The following is a 23,189-nucleotide window of genomic DNA, read 5'->3' on the forward strand; positions in this document are numbered from 1 at the left end:
TATATTTTGAACTGCATGGATTGGTAGATGTAGTGATAGATAGCTAGAGATGGATAGATAGAGACAGAATTAAACAGATAATGAGAGAGGGAGAAACAGATAGATAGACAGTGTATATTTTGTGGAGTTTCCGGTTCCGTAGGCAGCAACCAGAGCTGTCTCGCTGGTGGGCAGAGAGAGACGGATGGAGATGGAGAGAGATCAAGAGAGACTGATATGGCCTCAGGGGATAGGGGGATTCTCTCTCTCTCTCTCTCTCTCATTTCATTACCACCTCCCTTCCTCCCTCGTCCCTTCATTCGTACCCCCTTTCCCTCCTACCTCCCATCCTCTCTCTTCCCTCATTTCCTCGTTCCTCTCTCTCTCTTTCCCCTCTTCCTCTCTCCCTCCCTCCCTCCATACCTCCTTCCTCCGTGTCTATCCTTGTCTTTAACTGATAGAGAAGTGTTTTGAGTTATAATCTTCCCTATACCAAACAGCCTCGAAAAGACCAACAAGTTTATTTCTGTTTGCTTTCCTTTGTACTCCCTCCCTTCCTCTTCCTCTTCCCAACTCCCTCCTTAGACTCCCTCCCTTTTTGCCTCTCCTCCTCCCTCCCTCCCTTGCGTTCCTCCCTCCCGCTTCCCCTTCACACCTCCCCCCCCCCCCCCGGTCCATTCCCACCACTCCTCTCCACAGTCTTCCCATCTCTTCTCTCTTCTTCCCACTTTTCGTCTCCCTCCCCTCCCCTCCTTTCTGTCTCCCTCCCCTCCCCTCCCCTCCTTTCTGTCTTCCTCCCCTCCCCTCCCCTCCCCTCCTTTCTGTCTCCCTCCCCTCCCCTCCTTTCTGTCTCCCTCCCCTCCCTTCCTTTCTGTCTTCCTCCCCTCCCCTCCCTTCTATCTCCCTCCCCTCCTTTCTGTCTTCCTCCCCTCCCCTCCCCACTTTTCTTGTCTCCCTCCCCTCCCCTTCCCTCCTTTCTGTCTCCCTTCCCTCCTCTCCCCTCCCCACTTTTCGTGTATCCCTCCCCTCCCCTTCCTCCCTTTCTAAGCTGCAGACAAGTGAGTTTGTTCAACCAACTTTCTTATCTATATACAAACACTCACACACACACACACACACACACACACACTCTCTCTCTCTCTCTCTCTCTCTCTCTCACCCCATAGCTCATCTTCTCTCCCTCCCTCATTATGGGTTATGGTTTATTAAATATTCATGAGTAGACCAACACATCCTTCTTCCCTCCATCTCACTCCCTCCCTCCCTCTCCCCATTGCTCCCTCCCTCCATCTGTCTCCTACCTCCCAGTCTCTTACCTGGTCTTATTTCCTCTTATTTTTACCACATCGTCAATTTCTTCTGATTTTTCCCATCGTTTCATTTCCGTGTCACTTCTCCATCACTCATGCTCTCTGTCTCCTTTGGTTCCTTCCTTCTTGATTTCCTCTCTTCGCACCGGTGGAGAGAGAGAGAGAGAGAGAGAGAGAGAGGGAGGGAGGGAGGGAGAGAGAGAGAGAGAGTTGTATGTGTATTTTTGCCTCGAGTGTCAAATTCACTACTACTGAAGCCTGATTTAGCGGCCAGATTCGCTTTTACGCAACCCTACCAAAACAAACCTCCGCGCTCACTCCTTTTCCCTCACACATCTTTTCTCAGCAAAGCCTCTTCCTTTCCTTTTTCAGCAACAGAATTATCTCTCCTTCACTCCTCTTATCTTTTTTCTCTCCTTTCCCCTCCCCTCACATTCTCTCACTTGCGGCTGCGTTTTTGTTGACGCTGAGGCGAGTTAAATGAGGGAGTGATTTACAGCTCGCCATCTTCCCGCCATTTCGTAGATGCTCCCGACTTGCTCTGGTGCGTCCCCTTTGTTTCCTTGTCTCATTTTTTTTATTTGATTCTGTTTATTTATTTATTTGTCATTTACTTATTAAGGGAAAGAGTTTGTAATTGTGTTATTTTTTCTGATTTAGTTTCATTTGGACAGGGAGGACTCTCTCTCTCTCTATGTATGTATGTGTGTGTGTGTGTTTTTTGAGGTGTTTTTAATCTGCTTTTAATACAGGAATCCAATTTATCCTATACAAGTTATTAAATGGCAGGATAACAAGCTGACTTACATGTATGAAAGACTAAATATGTATGAGGGAAGGCAGGAAGACAAAGGAACCTTGCAAACATAATAAATACTGTACCATTCTCCTTATACTGTCCTGATACTGTACCATTCTCCTTATACTGTCCTGATACTTTACCGTTCTCCTTATACCATGTCTCCATATATGGTACCGTTCTTATACTGGTCTCCTTATACTGTCCTGATACTGTACCGTTCTCCTTATACTCTCCTGATATTGTACCATTCTCTTTATACTGTCCTGATACTGCACCATTCTCCTGATACTGTACCATTCCCCTTATACTGTCCTGATACTGCACCATTCTCCTGATACTGCACCATTCTCCTTATACTGTCCTGATACTGTACCATTCTCCTTATACTGTCCTGATACTGTACCATTCTCCTTATACTGTCCTGATACTGTACCATTCTCCTTATACTGTCCTGATACTGCACCATTCTCCTTATACTGTCCTGATACTGTACCATTCTCCTTATACTGTCCTGATATTGTATCATTCTCCTTATACTCCTGATACTGTACCATTCTCCTTATACTGTCCTTATAATATACCGTTCTTATACTGTACCTTTCTCCTTATACTCTCCTCATACTGTACCATTCTCCTTATACTCCTCATACTGTACCGTTCTCCTTATACTCCTCATACTGTACCGTTTTCCTTATACTGTCCTTATAATATACCGTTCTTATACTGTACCATTCTCCTTATACTCCTGATACTGTACCGTTCTCCTTATACTGTCATTATAATATACCGTTCTCCTTATACTGCTAATTGATATAAGAAAATAAATAAGCTGCTAATTAGTAAGAGAAAAATAAAGGTAGATAAATAAATAAGCAATTAATTAGTGCAGGAAAATAAGGGAAGGTAAATAAGTTGTTAATAAGAGAAAGCGAAGACTAAAGGAAGGTAAATAAGTGTTGTTAATTAGTAAGGAAAAAAATAAAGGAAGGTAAGCAGCTAATTAGTAAGAGAAAAATAAGGGAAGGTAAATAAGCAGCTAATTAGTAAGAATAAAGGAAGCGAAATAAGTAAGTTGTTAGTAAGAGAAAGAGAAGACTCAAGGTAGATAAATAAGCAGCTAATTAATAAGGGAAAAATAAGGGAAGGAAATTAAGCAGTTAATTAGTAAGAAGACTAAAGGAAGCGAAATAAATAAGTTGTTAATAAGAGCGAAGAATAAAGGAAGGTAAATAAGTGTTGTTAATTAGTAAGAGAAAATAAGGGAAAGTAAATAAATAAGCAGTTAATCAGTCAGAGAAAATAAGGGAAGGTAAATAAGCAGTTAATTAGTAAGAAGAATAAAGGAAGCGAAATAAATAAGTTATTAGTAAGAGAAAGAGAAGAATAAATATGTAAATAAGCAGTTAATTAGTAAGAGAAAAATAAAAGACGAATAAATAAGCAGTTAATAAGGGAAATAAAAGACGAATAAATAAGCAGTTAATAAGGGAAATAAAAGACGAATAAATAAGCAGTTAATAAGGGAAATAAGGCGAATAAATAAGCAGTTAATAAGAGAAAGAGAAAAGAAGATAAATAAATGAGTTGTTAATTAAAGGAAAGTGAGATAAATACGTTGTTAATCTGAGAAAGAGAGAGAGAGCTACATAAATAAATAAATCTGTTAATTGGTGATGGAGAGACGTAATGAGGTAACGTGAGGAGGGGCAGGCTTCCGCATTTACAAACCTTCTTAAGTTGAAGTCAAGAGTGGAAGCTGGTGGGTGGATATATATTTTTTCCGTAAGTTAAAGAGTGTAATCTGGTGTGTGTGTGTGTGTGTGTGTGTTTTATTTTGTTTTATTTCCTTAAGTTAGTCAAGAGTGTAATCTGGTGTGTGTGTGTGTGTGTTTTATTTTGTTTTATTTCCTTAAGTTAGTCAAGAGTGTAATCTGGTGTGTGTGTGTGTGTGTGTGTGTGTGTGTGTGTGTGTGTGTTTTATTTTCCGTTTTATTTCCTTAAGTTAGTCAAGAGTGTAATCTGGTGTGTGTGTGTGTGTGTTTTATTTTCCGTTTTATTTCCTTAAGTTAGTCAAGAGTGTAATCTGGTGTGTGTGTGTGTGTGTGTGTGTGTTTTATTTTCTGTTTTATTTCCTTAAGTTAGTCAAGAGTAATCTGGTGTGTGTGTGTGTGTGTGTGTGTGTTTTATTTTCCGTTTTATTTCCTTAAGTTAGTCAAGAGTAATCTGGTGTGTGGATATTTTTTTTTCCTTTTTTTTTCCTCTTCCTTAAGTTAAAGTCAAGAGTGCAAGCTGGTGTGTGTGTGTGTGTGTGTGTGTGTTTTATTTTGTTTTATTTCCTTAAGTTAAAGTCAAGAGAGTAATCTGGTGTGTGGATATTTTTTCTATTTTTTTCCTTCCCTAAGTTAAACTCATGAGTGTAATCTGGTGTGTGTGTGTGTGTGTGTGTGTGTGTGTGTGTGTGTTTTATTTTCTGTTTTATTTCCTTAAGTTAAAGTCAAGAGTGTACTTTGGTGTGTGTGTGTGTGTGTGTGTGTGTGTGTGTGTGTTTTATTTTCTGTTTTATTTCCTTAAGTTAAAGTCAAGAGTGTACTTTGGTGTGTGGATATTTATTCTGTAATTTTTTCCTTCCTTTGTTCATCTGTAAAAAAAAAAAACAATAATACGATATACTATAAGACTTGCACATGTATACTCTTCTGTGTATACTATTTCCTTCCCTCATACACCCTCCATACACTACATAACCAGTTTTGAGTCAGTAAGAAAATGAAAAAAATATATATATACAATCCGAATTTCTTTTTTATAATGGAGTCTTGTATTCACTTTATTTAACACTGAGGCTCCTATGACTCCTTCTTAGCTGGCATGAGGGGGGAGAATACTAGAGTTCCCCCGACCATGAGGAGGCTGAGGATGTTTGTAAATAGGAAGGCGAGTGATTAGTTGTATATACACGTTAGAAACAGAGTCGGTGGTTTGACGTGGTTGTGAAAGGGGGGGGGGAGAGGGAGGGAGAGTTAGTGGAGAGAGAAAGAGAGAGGGGGTTAGTGGAGAGAGAGAGAGAAGGTTACTGGAGAGAGAGAGAGAGAGAGAGAATGTAGATAGGTCAGAACAGAAGAAAAAGAGAGAGAGAGAGAGGAGAGGAAAAGAGAGCAAGTAAACAGAGAGAGAGGTTCGGTAAAGAGGGCAGTGGGTACCTCGGGCGCTGGCTGGCATTTAAAGAGAGAAAAAAGAAAAAAAAAAGAGAGAGAAAAAAAAGCAAGAGGAGGATGAGCACAGGGAAGTGAGAGAGGAAAGGAGGAGGGAGTGAGGAAGGAAGGTGGAGAGAGAGAGAGAGAGAGAGAGAGCAGCCTTTCCAACCAAAATTGATACCTAAAATTTCCAACCAACTCTCTCTCTCTCTCTCTCTCTCTCTCTCTCTCTCTCTCTCTCTCTCATACACACACACACACACACACACACACGCACACACACACACACGATTCCTACTAATATTATCCACAAACTTTCCTACCAATATCAATCATCATTCCTACCAATCCTAGCCAACAGTTTAACCAAAAATCTTCAACCAACATTCCTACCACTCATAACCAACATCCATACCAATATCGCCAACCAACATTCCTACCAAAATTACCAGCCATCATTCCTACCAAAATTACCAGCCATCATTCCTACCAAAATTACCAGCCATCATTCCTACCAAAATTACCAGCCAACATTCCTACCAAAATTACCAACATTCCTACCAAAATTACCAACACTCCTGCCAATATTAGCAACACTCTTGCCAATATTACCAACACCTACCAGAATTACTAATGTCCCTACCAAAATTACCAACATTCCTACTAATATTACCAACATTCCTACCAGTATTACCAACATCACTACCAAAATTACCAGCGTTCCAACCAGTATTACTTACTAATAATACCTACACCTACCAAAATTACCAGCATTCTTACCAATATTACCAACACTTACCAAAATTACAAATCACCAACATTCCCACCAGTATCACCAACACAACCAATATTACCAACATCCCTACCAATATCACCAACATTCCTACCAATATTACCAACACCCACCATTATCACCAACATTCCTACCAATATCACCAACATTCCTACCACATTATAACCAACATCCAGGCATTAACCAGCACTGCCACCAAACACCCTGCTACCAACTTCGCATATAAATCTTTCCTACCAACATTATCAGCCAACATTATCTGGCAATATATCCTACCAACATTGCGTATCGGAGAACAAGCAAGATTAGTGTGATAAGTTGTTAATAACGGTTATTATCTCAACGCTGCATCCCCCCCCCCTCTCTCTCTCTCTCTCTCTCTCTCTCATTTACTGCACCTTACATCTCTTTTCACTGCATTTACTATATTCTCATTTCTCTCTCTCTCTCTCTCTCTCTCTCTCTCTCTCTCTCTCTCTCTCTCTCTCTCTCTCTCTCTCTCTCTCTCTCTCTCTCCTCCACAGCCATCATATTTTATCTCCCAGACATCCATCTCCACCACATCACTACCACACCTACCACAGTAACCACAAAACCGTCTCATATAGGCCTGCCAGGACTGTCTACACCACATCAACTACCACATCAGCTACCACAACTACCACCACAACTACTACCACATTACCTACCACATCAGCTACCACAACTACCACCACATCAGCAATCACAACTATCACCACATCTGCTACCATAACTGTCACCACATCACCTACCGCAACTACCACCACATCACCTACCATAGCTACCACCACATCACCTACCACAGCTACCACCACAACTGCTACATCACACCACAACTACCACCACATATCACCTACCACAGCTTCCACCACATTAACTACCACAACTACCACATCACCTACCACAACTACCACCACATCACCTACCACAACTACCACCACATCACCTACCACAACTACCACCTCATCACCTACCACAACTACCACCTCATCACCCACCACAACTATTACCACAGCAGCCACCACAGCAACTACCACCACATCACCTGCTACAACTACCACCACATCACCTGCCACAACTACCACCATATCACCTACCACAACTACCACCATATCACCTACCACAACTACCACCACATCACCTACCACAACTACCACCACATCACCTACCACAACTACCACCACATCACCTACCACAACTACCACCACATCACCTACCACAACTACCACCACATCACCTACCACAACTACCACCACATCACCTACCACAACTACCACCACATCACCTACCACAATTACTACCACATCACCTACCACAACTGCCGCCACATTAACTACCACAACTGCCGCCACATCACCTACCACAACTACCACATAAACCACCACATCAACCACATATCACCTACCACAGCTGCCACCACATTAACTACCACAACTATCACCACATCACCTACCAAAAGAACCACCACATCAACTACCACAACTACTACCACATACGACACCCTACCACAGCTACCATCATCGCTAATGAAGTGAAGTGATGCCAGTGTGACGGTAGGTGTGAGAGAGCAAGAATTATCTCTAGTGAAGTTGTTATGAGAGAGAGAGAGAGAGAGAGAGAGAGAGAGAAATAATGGTAGATAACTGACACTGAGAATATATAAAAACTGTATAAGGCATAACAGAAAATATGAGCAGCCTAATAACCCACTAGTATAGAAATAAATATAAGCAAGTTTCGGTAATAAATAATATAATAATCACATAAATTGTCTAATGAATAAAAATAAAAGAAAATAAAGTTGCAGTAATAAACAACACAATAAATACGAATAAATTGCCGGGAATAAAAGATATACAATAAACGGGAAGATAACTAAACCAAACCCACGCACTCAAGTTCTCAGTCAAATCAGCGTCCAGCCCAAATTATAACTCTCGCTTAAATAAATCCCCGGAGGTCGTAATAAAGAAATAAAATAGAAGAGGTAACAAAAAATTAGTTATATATTGGCACGCACGTATTTGGTTTAAAGGTCAGAAGGTGGTGGCGGGATCCAAAATGGCGCCGCTGGTTGAGATGGCTTTGTTTACATTTGAATTCCCGCCAAAATGATGGGTTGAGTTTTATGCCGGGATTTTACACATCTTTTCTTTATTTTTCCTTCGTATTTTTTTTAAAGTGTGTTTTGTAGCTTTGGTTATATTATTTGTTTATTTATAACCGTATAATCAGGGCAATTTATCCTCAGGTGTGCCAGCATTTTCGTTTATTATGGCGGACTTAATCGGAAATATTTGCATTATTGTATGTTTGGCCCTTCACCATGATGACCTAAATATTGTTCTTCCTTTTTCTAGTTTTTAATCAGCTTTTTTGGGATTGTGAAGCAGGAAGAGTTATTATAAGAGTTGCTTATACAATTACTGACTCCTTTATTATGAACTGCTTTTCTTACTGTGTATAAAATTAAATGAAATAGAAATGGAAAGCAAAACGGTAAAGTATATGTCATTCGTGTACTGCAGAACAGTCATCTCTCTCTCTCTCTCTCTCTCTCTCTCTCTCTCTCAAATTTGTCACTATGCATAAGCAGTTTCATTCTCTCTCTCTCTCTCTCTCTCTCTCTCTCTCTCAAATTTGTCACTATGCATAAGCAGTTTCATTCTCTCTCTCTCTCTCTCTCTCTCTCTCTCTCTCTCTCTCTCTCTCTCTCTCTCTCTCATTTATCAAAACTCCTGTAATTTGCCAACTGTTCAGCTTCACTTTATCTTATCTATTTCTTGAGGGTAAGTTCTGTGGCCTCCGTGTGTGTCCATTGGTGAGGTGATGGCAATTACTGTAGGCCGTGTTATCAGTAGATTAGCCTGGCTGGTGATAAGGATAACACGGCTTAACACTATTACTAACACTGCCACTACCACATGTACATCTAGGCCTATCACTGACACCATGACTACTACTGTTACCACCACGATTACTATCACTACTACTACTGCTGTCACCACCGCCTCTGCTATCACCACCACAACTACTATCACCCCAACAATTATCACCACCACAATTACTATCTCCCCCACAATTACTATCATCCCCACAGTTACTATCACCACCACTACTACTATCTCCCCCACAATTACTATCACCACCACTACTACTATCACCCCCACAGCTATCACTACCACTGCTACTATCATCCCCACAGTTATTATCACCACCACTACTACAATCACCCCCACAACTACTGTTCCACAGTTACTATCACCACCACTACTTCAATCACCCCCACAACTACTGTGCCACAATTACTATCACCACCACTACTACAGTCACCCCCACAACTACTGTGCCACAGTTACTATCACCACCACCACTACTATCATCCCCACAATTACTAGCACCACCACTACCACTGTCACCCCCACAATTACTATCACCACTACTACTGCTATCACCACCACAACTACTACCACAACTACATCACCACCACTGGAATCACCACTACAGCCACCACCACAGTCACCACCACTACAGCCACCACCACAATCACCACCACTTCAGTCGTCACCACCACCAGGCAGCGGTACAACATCGGTATCACCATTACTGTAAGTGGTATCGTAATCACCATCATTACCACAACGACCACTCATCACCACCACCAGCTAAATTATCACAGTTGCTGCCACCACAGCCACCGCCACAGCTACCCCAACAACCACAACTACCACCACAACCACAACAGCCACAACTACAACTACCACCACAATCACAACTTTCACAACTACCACCACCACCACAACCACAACAAATTCCAACACAGCCACAGCCACAACTATCACCACCACCACAACCACAATTACCACCACAACCACAACTACCACCACAACCACAACTACCACCACAACCACAACTACCACCACAACCACAAATACCACCACAACCACAACTGCCACCACCACCATGCCATCTCACAAAGCCCTTTGGTCTAACACTCTGCGCTTACATTTTATTTAACCAACATCGTAGCTTGCGGTGAGAAGGCAGCCGGTTGGAGAGAGTAGGAAAAGGATGAAGAAATACGTAGAAAAGAAAGAAGAGAGAGAGAGAGAGACAGACAGACAGAAGAAACTCACGGAGAGAGAGACAGACAGACAGACAGACAGACAGACAGAAGAAACTAACGGAAAGAGAGAGAGAGAGAAGAAAGCTAATGGAGAAAGACAAGAATAGAAACTAACGAAGAGACAGACAGACAGACAGAAAAAACTAACGAAGAGAGAGAGGGAGACTGAAGAAAAGAAACTAACGGAGAGAGAAAAAGAGAGAGAGAGTTGGAAAAGAAGGAAGAAAAGTAGAGAACTCTTGACCAATAAACGCAGAGAGGGAGAGAGAGAGAGAGAGAGAGAGACTGGTTTGATGACTAGTTATGTTCCTGCATGACTGGCCAAGAGAGGGTTGATTGAACGAGTGACTGGTTGATTGGTTGAGTGGGTGGTTGATTGGTTGAGTGTCTGGTGATTGGTTGAGTGACTGGTTGATTGGTTGAGTGGCTGGTTGATTGGTTGAGTGGCTGGTTGATTGGTTGAGTGAGTGGTTGATTGGTTGAGTGAGTGGTTGATTGGTTGAGTGAGTGGTTGATTGGTTGAGTGGATGGTTGATTGGTTGAGTGGATGGTTGATTGGTTGAGTGGATGGTTGATTGGTTGAGTGGATGGTTGATTGGTTGAGTGGATGGTTGATTGGTTGAGTGACTGGTTGATTGGTTGAGTGTCTGGTTGATTGGTTGAGTGACTGGTTGATTGGTTGAGCGGCTGGTTGATTGGTTGAGTGGATGGTTGATTGGTTGAGTGACTGGTTGATTGGTTGAGTGTCTGGTTGATTGGTTGAGCGGCTGGTTGATTGGTTGAGTGGCTGGTTGATTGGTTGAGTGACTGGTTGATTGGTTGAGTGTCTGGTTGATTGGTTGAGTGGCTGGTTGATTGGTGAGTGGCTGGTTGATTGGTTGAGTGACTGGTTGATTGGTGAGTGGCTGGTTGATTGGTTTAGTGATTGGTTGATTGGTGAGTGTCTGGTTGATTGGTTGAGTGTCTGGTTGATTGGTTGAGTGTCTGGTTGATTGGTTGAGTGGTTGGTTGATTGGTTGAGTGTCTGGTTGATTGGTGAGTGGCTGGTTGATTGGTTGAGTGTCAGGTTGAGTGGTTGAGTGACTGGTTGATTGGTGAGTGGCTGGTTGATTGGTTTAGTGATTGGTTGATTGTCTGGTTAATTGGTTGAGTGGGTGGATGATTAGTTGAGTGTGGTTGATTGGTTGAGTGAGTGGTTGATTGGATGATAGAATGGTTGACTTATGATCTGAATGCTGTAGTGGTTGGCTGATTGATTGGTTGACTGAGAGCTGGCATGCTGGTGATTGGTTGATTTGTCTACTTGTGGTGGTTGGTTAGCCTGGTAGTGGTGGTTGATTGGTGTTATTGATTATCTTGGTAGCGATTCATAATGACTTGGTTGATTGGCTTGATTGTGATTGATTGATTGATTTGGTTATTGGTTGATTGGTTAAACTGTGGTGGTGATTGGTGAGTGATGGAAGTGATAGTAATAGTTGTGGAGTCGATTGTGGTGGTGGTGGTGGAGGTGGTGGTGGAGGAGGAGGAGGAGGAGGTGGTGGCAGTGGTGGTGGAGGTGGTGGTGGTGGTGGTCTTTGAGGAGGTGGTGGTGGTGGAGGTGGAGGTGGTGGTGGAGGAGGTGGTGGTGGTGGAGGTGGTGGTGGAGGAGGAGGAGGTGGCAGTGGTGGTGGAGGTGGTGGTGGTGGTGGTGGTTGAGGAGGTGTTGGTGGTCGAGGTGGTGGTGGTGGTGGAGAAGGAGGTGGTGGTGGTGGTGGTGGAGGAGGTGGTGGTGGTGGTGGAGGAGGAGGTGGAGGGTGCAGGGTGGGTGGTCCTTCTTGATGAACGGGCAGCAATCTCACTCTCCCCCCGGCGCTGAGAGAGAGAGAGGTTCAGAAAGTGCAAGATTAGCAGACGAGAGAGAGAGTGAGACAGAAGAAAGGTTCAGAAAATGAGATAAGTAAATGTGTGTGAGAGAGAGAGAGAGAGAGAAAGGGGGAGAGAGAGAGAAGGAAGAAAGGTTAAACATTAGGAGAAAAAAGACAATTAGAGAGAGAGAGAGAGATGAAGGAAGAAAGGTTCAGAAGGTGCAAGATTAGCAAACGAGAGAGAGAGAGAGAGAATGAAGAAACATACAGAAGGTGCAAAATTAGCAGACGAGAGAGAGAGAGGTTCAGAAAATGAAGGATAAGTAAACATGAGAGAGAGAGAAGGAAGAAAGATTAAACATACGGAGAAACATAACAGAGAGAGAGAAAAAAAATAACTGAGAGAGGGAGAGAAAGAGAGGAGGACGAAAATTAAAACATAAGGAGAAAAATGAGAGAGAGAGGAAGAAAGGTTAAACAAGGTGAAAAAAGAGAGAGGGAGAGAGAGAGAGAGAGGTTAAACAAGGAGAAAAGGGAGAGAGAGAGAGAGAGGTTAAACAAGGAGAAAAAGGAGAGAGAGAGAGAGAGAGAGAGGTTAAACAAGGAGAAAAGGGAGAGAGAGAGAGAGAGAGGTTAAACAAGGAGAAAAAGGAGAGAGAGAGAGAGTAGGAAAAATAGTTAAACTTAGGAAGAAAAAGGACCACACACACACACACACACACACACACACACACAGAAATTACTGGGGCAGATGGAGGGAGAGAGAGAGAGAGAGAGCTGCAGGGGAAGAGTAAAGAAAGGTAGAGAGAGAAGTACGGTAGATAGGCAAGTAGATTAAGGTAAGGGCTGAGGTAAGTAGGTAGATAGGTAGGTAAGTAGGTAGGTTGAGGTAGGTATGTAAGTAGGTAGGCTGGTTGGGGGTAGTGTGGAAAGCATACTATATAATTCTCTCTCTCTCTTTCTCTCTCTCTCTCTCTCTCTCTCAAAGTCAAAGAAACCAAAGGGCAAAGCAGCTCAAAGGCTCTCCCCCACCCACCGTATCCCCCGGCACAAAGACTGTATAAAAGAAGCTAAGAGACATAAGGCCTTGAGGAGTGAATATACCTGAAGGAAATTTTGTAGGAATGACAGAAGAAGGAATAGAAATGAAAGTTTATGACCAGGTTAAGTTAAGAGAGAAGTTATTGCAGTGAACATTTTTATTTTACACACACACACACACACACACACACACACACACACACACACACACACACACACACACACACACACACACACACACACACACACATTTTATACAGTTAGATAGATAGATATTGATATTACACACACACACACACACACACACACACACACACACACACACACACACACACACAGGGACTCAAAATTTGCTTGTGTATATGGCATGACGTTTGACTCCATAAATCTTTACTAAAAATAAATAAAAAATGAAATAAGGTGTCTGGCGGAATTGACCCAGAGAAAAATTGTCAAGTTTGAAGAAAAATAATGAAGAAATAAAGGAATGGCGCCAGGGTGGGAGGGAGGAGAGGGTTTGAAAGAAAGAAGAAAGGGAGAAGATACGGAGTCGAGAGAAAGAGAGAGAGAGAGAAGAGGAAATATAAAAGATAAGTGAGTATATAATGTGAAGATGGAGAATGGAAGGATTTTAGTCAGAGTCTTGTTGGGAAGGTAAGTAGGTAGCTGGTGTGTGGATAAGTAGGTAGGTAGTTGGGTAGTTGTATGAGTAGGTAGGCAGTCAGGCAGGTAAACAAGCAGGAAGGCAGGTGTGTAAGTAGGTAGGTACTGGAGGTAGGTAGGTAGGTCTTGGTTGGGTGCGTCAATAGGGCAAGTAAGATGGTGGTTAGTAGTTCGGTAGGTAGGTAAGTAGGCAGGGATGTACATTAACGTATTGGTATGCAGGGAAGTAGGTAGGTGGGTTGGCAGGTAAGTCCAGGTAGGCAGTTTGGCAGAGATGTTAGTAGATATGCAGGGAAGTGGGTGGGTAGGTAGGGAGGTAGGTCAAACAAGGAAGTAGTTGGAAGGGTGGGTAGGTTGGTAGGTGGATGGTTAGGTAAGTAGATATGTAGGTAGGTCAGATAAGGAAATAGAATAATAGATAGTTGTAATAGATAAAAAGACAGGTAAAGTGAGAATGAAATAGACAGAATAATAGATAGATGTAATAGATAAAAAAAGACAGGTAAAGTGAATGAAATAGAATAATAGATGTAATAGATAAAACACAGGTAAAGTGAATGAAATAGAATACTAGATAGATGTAATAGATAAAGAGTCAGGTAAAGTGAGAGTGAAATAGAATAAGATAGATGTAATAGATAAAAAGGACAGCCAGGTAACCACTCAGCAGGTAATTACACAGGTAGACAAGGTGACAGGTGGGGAGGGAGGAGGTGAGGTGTAAATTGAAGAAGAGAGAGAAATAACAGCTTGGACAGGTGACAGTGACTACAGTGGTATCCTGCCTTCCCCCTACCATACCATTACCATAACACTGACCACCTCACACTACCATAACACCTACCATTCACCACAGCACACGGTAACCAAGTAACTGATTTCTGTGTTTTATTCAGTCTAACACATTTATTTACTTATTCCCTCTGTCTATCGTATTTATCTATCTGTCTATTTATCTAGCTATCTCTATCGCCAGACGCCATGATCCTGTAAGGGGTGGCCACAAACAAATCGCCTCCATATCACCCTGTCGACTGCCATCAACCTGCCTTGTCTCCAACTCACCCCTCTCTCATACACCTCCCAACGCCATCCCTTCATCTCATTACATTACTTATTAAATTTAGTTATTATCGTGTACATGTGATAGGAGTTGGTTGTACACTTTTGTCTTTTTTCATACGCTAAAAAAGAACCCAAGGCTGCTAGGTTGAGGTACTGGTCTCTTCCGAAAAAATAATCGAGATTAGTATATTTTGAGAGACTTAGATGCAGAGGGTTAAGTGGGTATTTGTTGCATTTTGTGTTTCAGTGTTAATTATTCTACTCTCCCTCTCTCTCTCTCTCTCTCTCTCTCTCTCTCTCTCTCTCTCTCTCTCTCTCTCACACACACACACACACATACTCACACACACACACACACACACACACACACACACACACACACACACACACACACACACACACACACACACACACACACACACCTGCAGGGGAAAGAAATAAAGGTTCTCTCTCTCTCTCTCACACACACACACACACACACACACACACGCACACGCACACACACACAGCTGCAGGGGAAAGGAGTAAAGGTAATCACACACACACACACACACACACACACACACACACACACACACACACACACACACACACACACACACACACACAGGAGAGAGAGTTCAGCAGCCGTCACTTACCCAGACACCTCCTGTCAGCTAGCCAAGAAGACAATCCCAAGACAGGCAGGGAAGAAAGCAGTGAAGTGTGTGTGCTTTCAGAGAGGCAGACAGCAAGCATGTTATCTCTAGGGTGTGCAGGTGATCAGGCAGGGACAGTGATGTGGTAGGTAGGGAGGGAGGCAGACAGGCAGGCAGGGACAGTGATGTGAGAGGTAGGGAGGGAGGCTGACAGGCAAGGGGAGTGATGTGGTAGGTATGGAGGGAGGCTGACAGGCAAGGGGAGTGATGTGGTAGGTAGGGAGGGAGGCAGACAGGCAGGGGGAGTGATGTGGTAGGTAGGGAGGGAGGCTGACAGGCAAGGGGAGTGATGTGGTAGGTAGGAAGGGAGGGAGGCTGACAGGCAGGTTACTAGATAGATGGTCAGGCACACAAGCACATAATCGTTCTAGTAGGTGATCAGGCTGGGGGATTGATGTGGTAGGTAGGCAGGCAGGCAGGCAGGTAGGCAGGCAGGTTACCGGATAAACAGGTAGGCACGCAAGCACATATTGGCTGTGAGATTGAGGCAGGCAGCTTCTCAAATACTTAAGCAGGTGATCAAGTGTACAGGCTGCTAACAGGTAGACAAGCAGGTTGGGGAAGAAGCACACACAGGTAAGAAAGCAGGGGGAGGGCAAGGCATTCAAGAGGTAGGAAGACAGGTAAGCAGGGAAATGGATAGGCAGGGAAGCAGGATGGCCTTCAGGTAGGTTGGGAGGTGGGTAGGCAGACAAGCACGGATGTAGGAAAGTAGGGAAACATGCATATCATGAAATAGGGAGACAGATACAAGGAGGCAGAATGGTGTGTGGGGAGGTAGGCAGGTAGGGGGATGGGAAGGGAGGAAAAGCAGAGGCAGGCAGGCAGGGGAAAAAACAAGAAGGCACGAGAAGCAGGCAGGGGATAGGCAGACTGGCAGAGGCATATGAAAAGAGTCATAGGAGGAGGCAAGCAGACAGGGGGATAGTAGGGAGGCATAGGGAGAGGCAGGGGAAGAGGAAAGGCAGCAAGGGGGGAGGTAGTTTGACAGGTAGGGGATAGGCAGAGAGGCATGCAGGTGGAGGGGAGGAAAGCAGACAGGGAGGGAGGGATGAAAGAGTACAGGCAGGCAGGTGGGGGGATAGGAAAGGAGGCACAGGGGAGGCAAGCAGACATAAGGGATAGACAGAGAGGTAGGCATAGGGTTAGGAAAGGAAGGATGGAAGAGTAGAAAGCGTGTCATGTCCTCTTGCACAGTATTCCGCCCTTATATTGTTTTCACCCACAATCCAACATGGCCGCCGCGTTTCTTTGTTTAACCCTTTCACCCCGAAGACGCTATTTATTCTATTTATTTATTTATTTGTGTGTTGCTTTTACCATGCGATTTTATTCAGCTTAGGACAGCCATCTACAGTAATTGTCAAAAGGTTACAATAATGCTGTATCTGTCTCCTGATGTATTCGTGATTACCCGCATCCGACAGAGCGAAGGAGTTATGTGTTCGGTTCGGTTTGTTTGTCTGTGAGCAAAATTATGGGAAAATTATTGGATGGAATTGTATCTTTTTTGGGCACAATGCATGAGGACCATCTGAGGAACAGGTGGTTGATTTCTGACTGACAAAGGTTATGGGTCGTAGGTCAAGAAGGTCAATTCCTATAGTTTTATTCCGATTTTGACCAAACTGGGTGGACGAGTTGCAGGACAGGGAAGGATGAAGTAATTTAAGTTTGAGAACAATTGGTCAGAGGCAAAGGTCACAGGGCAGAGTTAAATGGGCCCGTGTAACTCAGATGTTGTTTTAATTCGGTTTTGATCCAGCTTGGTGGAACGGTTGAAGGTCACCCAAGGAGATGGTATATTAGTTTGAAATTTTGCATGTACTTAGTAGAGGCCAAGATCATTCGACTACAGTAGAGCTGAGTAGCAGTAGTAATAGTAGTAGTAGTGGTGGTGGTGCTGGTAGGAGTAGTTGTAATAGTAGTAGATTGTTGTTGTAGCTCCAGTTTCATCTGAACTGTGAACCCAGTGGACTGCAGGCTGAAATCGTCTTCCTGCCGCCCACCATCATCCTCTCAAGGCACAGGGAGGGAACTGAGGGACTTATGTATAACGGGGCAGTGGAGGCGCCCGGCTATATCGGTGCCATCACGTGAAGGAGTCCCTCCAGCATTTCATTGTATTCATTGTATTCCGCCAGTTGTAAATCTTCTTCAGATTGATCAAGGAAAATTTCTGTTTATATGACTGTACGATAATGGAAGAGTACATAAATAATAAGTCACAGGGTAAGAAATAATAGGAACGAAAGTAAATGAATAATAATAATGATAATAATAATAATAATAATAATGTGTGTGTGAGAGAGAGAGAGAGAGAGAGAGCGAGAGAGAAATATATGAGAATTAATTAGCTGCGGGAGGATGAGATATCAAATGGCTGGATGCTAACCACATTAGCCTGAGGTGTGTGTGTGTGTGTGTGTGTGTGTGAGAGAGAGAGAGAGGGGGGGGGAATATCAGGGTTACTATACTCATTCACTTAAATTATAGTCTTTTTTTTTTTTCATTCGAGGGAACTGGGCCACTCCTACAGTTCAAATTCTGTCCTGGTTGCTTTAAATCTGATGAGCCCTAGCCATGAGATACGGACGAGTCTCCTTGGTTACTAGTCAGATCTGCCCACCAGTTTGGCGACACGACTAGTAGCTGAGTTGGAAGGAGTTGCGGGTCTTGATCAGGTTAGAGTAAAAGGAATATTGATTTAAAGTTGCCATCTCTTGTGCTGTGCTGGGTTGCAAGCAAAAATTGACACGAATATGATTTTAGGAACGAAGTATTATGGAAGGATGTAGAGCCGTGGTATTGTCTTCTGCCTCTGAGCTACGGGTAATAAGCTGCAGAGGAACGAAAAACTCTGCCAGGTTAAGGTGAATGATGTATAGGAGTCTTATGCATTGTAGGTGGCTTTGATTTTCTCTGTGTTAATAGTAGTAGTATAGTAATAATAATAATAATAAATGTAATGGTGATGGTGATAATAATGACCATAATGATAATGATGGTGATGATAATGACAGTAATAATAATAAAAATGATAGTGACGACAATAGTAATAATGGTGATGATGGTAATGATGACTAATAATGATAATAATGGTGATGATAATATGACCACGCAAATAATAATAATAATAATAATAATAACAGTAATAATAATAATAATAATATCAAAAAACCAGTACACTTATCATACCTTTTTCATAATCATTGCGATATGTAAATCCTTTCAGTATCGCGCCAACATCCCTCCTAAATCCGCATTATACAGCATTAATCCTCTTCCTCCTCATCAGCTTCATATCACTTATCTTTTTTTTTTCTTTTCTTTTTTCTTTTTTCTTTTTTTCATCTTATTTTTTCTTTGTCGTTCTTTCTCTTATCTTTCTCCTCCCTTGTAGTTCATCATTTATTTTGCCTTTACCGCTTTTCCTAATTTTGCTTTATTTCATCTCTCTCTCTCTCTCTCTCTCTCTCTCTCTCTCTCTCTCTCTCTCTCTCTCTCTCTCTCTCTCGCATTTGACTTTATTACCTTTTTCCTAATTTTCCATGATTCTCTCTCTCTCTCTCTCTCTGATTTTTACATCCTCTAGCTTCTTTTCAATGCCTTCCCCTTTTATAACTCGTATTTCCCCTCTATATCCTTTCCTCTTATATCCAGTCCTATTAATCTGGATGAGTCGTAGTTTCGTAACATCTTCCCCTGAGCAATTTATTTCGCCTGTGACACCCTAATGTTCTGTGTTATTCGTACCTTCCTAATATCGCCATACAGTACTCTGCATCATTAACATCCAAAGGGGGTAAAAGAGACAGAATAAATCGATTAGGAAGAAGTGTCAAGGACGGCATCAATAACATACGAGAGGTTAAAATAGGCAGAATAAATCGATTAGGAAGAGGCGTTAAGGAATCTTCAGCATAAATAACATACTAGAGTCGGTAAAATAGGCTGAGTAAATCGATTAGGAAGAGGTGTTAGGGAATATTCAGCATCAGTTACATACGAGAGTGGGTAAAATAGACAGAATAAATCGATTAGGAAGAGGTGTAAGGGAATCTTCAGCATAAATAACATACGAGAGTGGGTAAAATAGGCAGAATAAATCGATTAGGAAGAGGTGTTAGGGAGTCTTCAAAGCGGGAGTGCGGCTTGGTAACCTAACACCCTCTTTGTGATGTACTGTCTCGCTTCACTCTTCTAAGTCCACCAGCCATAGCAAGTTTTCGGTAAGGATGGTGGTATTAGTGCCAGGGTGGTGGCATGTAGTACGTACAATGACTGCTGGGCCCACGAGAGCGGGCTGTTAGGCCTGTCCATTGCCAGACATCTTGATCACATAAGGGGTGGCCACAAACAAATCACCTCCGTCACCCTGTTGTCCTCCATTTGGCTCCCTCCCTCCAGTTCACACCTCTCATAAATCTCCCCACTCTCTCCCACCATGTCATTCTTGGTCTCCATCTCCTCCTCACTCACACTCTTCTAGTTAGTCTCTCAGGACAGAATATGGAGACCCAGTTGATTCATTCTGGCATAGCAGTCCTTTTCGTGGCTGTGCAGGTAACACTTGTATTTATCATATCTGAATTATCCTTCTCTTCTTTCCCTGCAGAAATGTGTTGTCCCGGGCAGCAGAGCATTGAGTGTTCCGTTAATCATTTCAGTTGTCTCTCTTTTCCTTCTCAAGCATAAGATATACAGAACAGTAGACCACCATGACCTTAGTATTTCAGTCATTTCAACCATCCTTCCTTTTTCTTCCGCAGGCATCTGTTACGCCGGGCAGCAGAACACCAACACCCTAGTGCGGTTTGTTCTGGTGCCGCAGTTTCTCTACTTGGTGGTGGGGGCGACACTGGTACTGCTGGTGTTTGCGTGTTTGTGGAGGGCACGGGGTAGGCTGAAGGAGGAAGGCATGAAGACTGACAGGGTGGATGTGACAGCTGCCAGAGTTGGGGTGGTGGCGGTGCTGTACATGGTTCCTGCCACATGTCAGGTAAGTCTCAGGGAATAGAGAAATATGTAAAGAAAGGTATGGGTGAGTGATAAGTGTGGAAACTCACAAGAGACTAGATAGAATTCAAAGCGTTTTTCACAGCAGTTAAAATTGATGCTTGATTACTGTGTGTGTGTTGTAGAAGTACAGGGGCATAGCAAAAAACATAACAGGTGCTAGATTCCAGATGTATTTTTCGTGACAGGAAAAAGGTCTTGGGTCTGTGGAAGGACTTGAGTTTGATATACAGTAGAAGGCCTTTTCAACATGAAGTGTGGGGAAATGGGATAGCAGGGCTTGTGAAAAGTTGATAAAGGTATATATAGAAAAAAAAATGATATATAAGTTGTGTCATTTATATATTGTGTATGGTAAATACAAGTGCTATGAAAATGTAGATGAGTCAGTCAGAATGGAAGGCGGAATGAGTGAATGTATGTGAATGATCTGGGTGTACAGTATGTATAAGAAGTACAGTGTACGGTGGTAAGGCCGTAAGCTCACCAACATTTTACCGCACCTTTTCTTTCCTAATTCTGTGCTTCACCCACTTACCATCATCCTAACCCTATTAGTATGCTAGTGTCTTCTTATTATTTTGTTTCTGCTACCAGTACATATATATATATATATATATATATATATATATATATATATATATATATATATATATATATATATATATATATATATACATTTTTTTCAACTTGGGAAAGACCTTTTCGGAAGACCTCTTCTGTGAAGCAAAGTAGCAGATGATATACAGTATCCAACATCTCCATTTTCATGACTTTCCTAAGCTGTAAAAAATTATTATTCTTCTTTCTTTTGCCAGACACGTTAATCGTGCAAAGGTTGACCACAAACAGATCGTCTCCATGTAGCCCTGTCCCCCACCATTTCACTGTCCTGCTCCCAGCTTACACCCCTTGTCTCATATACGTCTCCACTCCATCCCTCCATCTCATCCTTGGCCTCCCCCTCCACCACACTTTCATACACTCTCCTCGTCAGTCTCTCACTCTCCATCTTCTCCATATGGCCAAACCACCTCAGTGTATTTCTCCTGACGCTTCCTATCACATCCACACCACAACACTCCTTCACTGCCGGATTTGTCAGTGTGTCCCTCCATGTGACTTCATATGCTCTTCTCAAATAACTCATTTCCACTGCTTTCATTTTCGACTTGTGTCCCTCCAACAAGGTCCAAGCTTCACTTCCATACATTAGAGTTGGTATTGCAATACTGTCATGTTGCGACTTTTTTATTTTTATTTATTTATTTATTTTTTTTATAACTTCCATGCCCACTTCCCAGTTTCTTATCACTGCTTTCAACGAGCCAGCAGCCACTCTTCCTTGCTGTACCCTTTCAAAGCACTTCATCCTCTAAACTTCCATCCTTACTCATCATACTACCCACATAAATACACTCACATATTCCAATTCCTCCTCATCCAACCTCTCTGTACATTTAGTCACTTCATTTCTCTAGAAGACCATAACTTTACCCTTCCCTACATTCGCCATTAGATTCCGTTTCATACACACTCTCCCCAACTCATTCACCAAGCCTTGCATCACCCCTTTGTCTTCACTTAACAACAAAATACTGTATCATCTGCAAACAACAGGACAGGGAGTTTCCAAACACTGCCCTTTCTCATTTTTTTGTAAAAAACTGTTTGGTTTAAATATCACACTCATACTGAAGGGGTTACAGTATTCTCATTCTGCTTGCTTCGTATTGACATGTCTTTTCTCAAACACAGGTGGCGGCGACATTTTACGAGTATGTAGAACGAGAGAAGTGGTTGAGAGATCCCACAGTCAGACCCAACATGGAGGTGTTCATGCTCAAAATATTTATGTCAATGGCAGTAGGGATCACTGGTGGGCTTTTCCTGGTGAATGGTCGGGTCTTGAATAGCTGGAAGCAGTGGTTTAGAAGGTTTACGGCAAAAAAACAGCCCCTGCCACCATACCTACAACCAGCGCACCGAACACAGGCTGGTCAGCCAGGACAGGGTGGCAACATGGTGACAGGCTCTTTTAAAAATGCCACACAAGTTCGTAGTGCCAATAGTCATCAGCATCACCATTTCTACCAACATCGCCCACCACAAGAGACATCAGGTTTGGCAGATGTCCATGGTGCAAACTTCTCTGGTAGATGTCTGCCGAAACATCAGCATCATCACCATCACCACCATCTTCACCAGCATCACATGCCCACCGTCCCCAGTCACCACCACCAGCCCTACCACGGTCACCATCACAGCCACAGCCAGCATCACCAGCAGCAACGAGCAGCGAGAAACAAATGTGGCTCAGAGACACAGGTTTAATGCCAGATATCAAGGGACGTAGTGCTTCCAAAGGGTTGTGCAAAGAAAGCTGTGTTGTAAAGGTATTCAGCAGAGAGATGGACATGTGTTGTGCAGGCAGCACATAATATGTCTAAGCAGTGTTACAATGGTAGTCAGCAGATAAATGAGCAGATGTTATGTAGACAGCACCCAAAAAGTCAAAACAAATAATGAAAGCCGAAAGTACTCAGTGTTTCAATTAAAAATCAGTCATATTCTCGGAGGTTACTTCATGAAAGAACAGCATCGCCCAATAGTTAAGAAAACAGAGGTGAA

At 42.8% G+C, this 23,189-nt stretch overlaps 1 protein-coding gene across 1 annotated transcript in view; it reads left to right on the forward strand.

Annotated features, from left to right (window-relative positions):
- LOC145409701 (frizzled-4-like) overlaps window positions 1-22,892 on the forward strand; it is a 64,089-nt gene extending 41,197 nt beyond the window's left edge. Inside the window, exons 3-5 of the mRNA XM_080280057.1 lie at window positions 20,312-20,541; window positions 22,317-22,765; window positions 22,826-22,892. Coding sequence (XP_080136183.1) covers window positions 20,312-20,541; window positions 22,317-22,765; window positions 22,826-22,892 — 746 coding nt within the window. The remainder of the gene's footprint in view (window positions 1-20,311; window positions 20,542-22,316; window positions 22,766-22,825) is intronic.
- The last annotated feature ends 297 nt before the right edge of the window (window positions 22,893-23,189 follow it).

Source organism: Coenobita brevimanus, chromosome 82, assembly GCF_032717465.1.
Source record: "Coenobita brevimanus isolate Jiangsu-jjx chromosome 82, ASM3271746v2, whole genome shotgun sequence".
Taxonomy (NCBI): domain Eukaryota; kingdom Metazoa; phylum Arthropoda; class Malacostraca; order Decapoda; family Coenobitidae; genus Coenobita; species Coenobita brevimanus.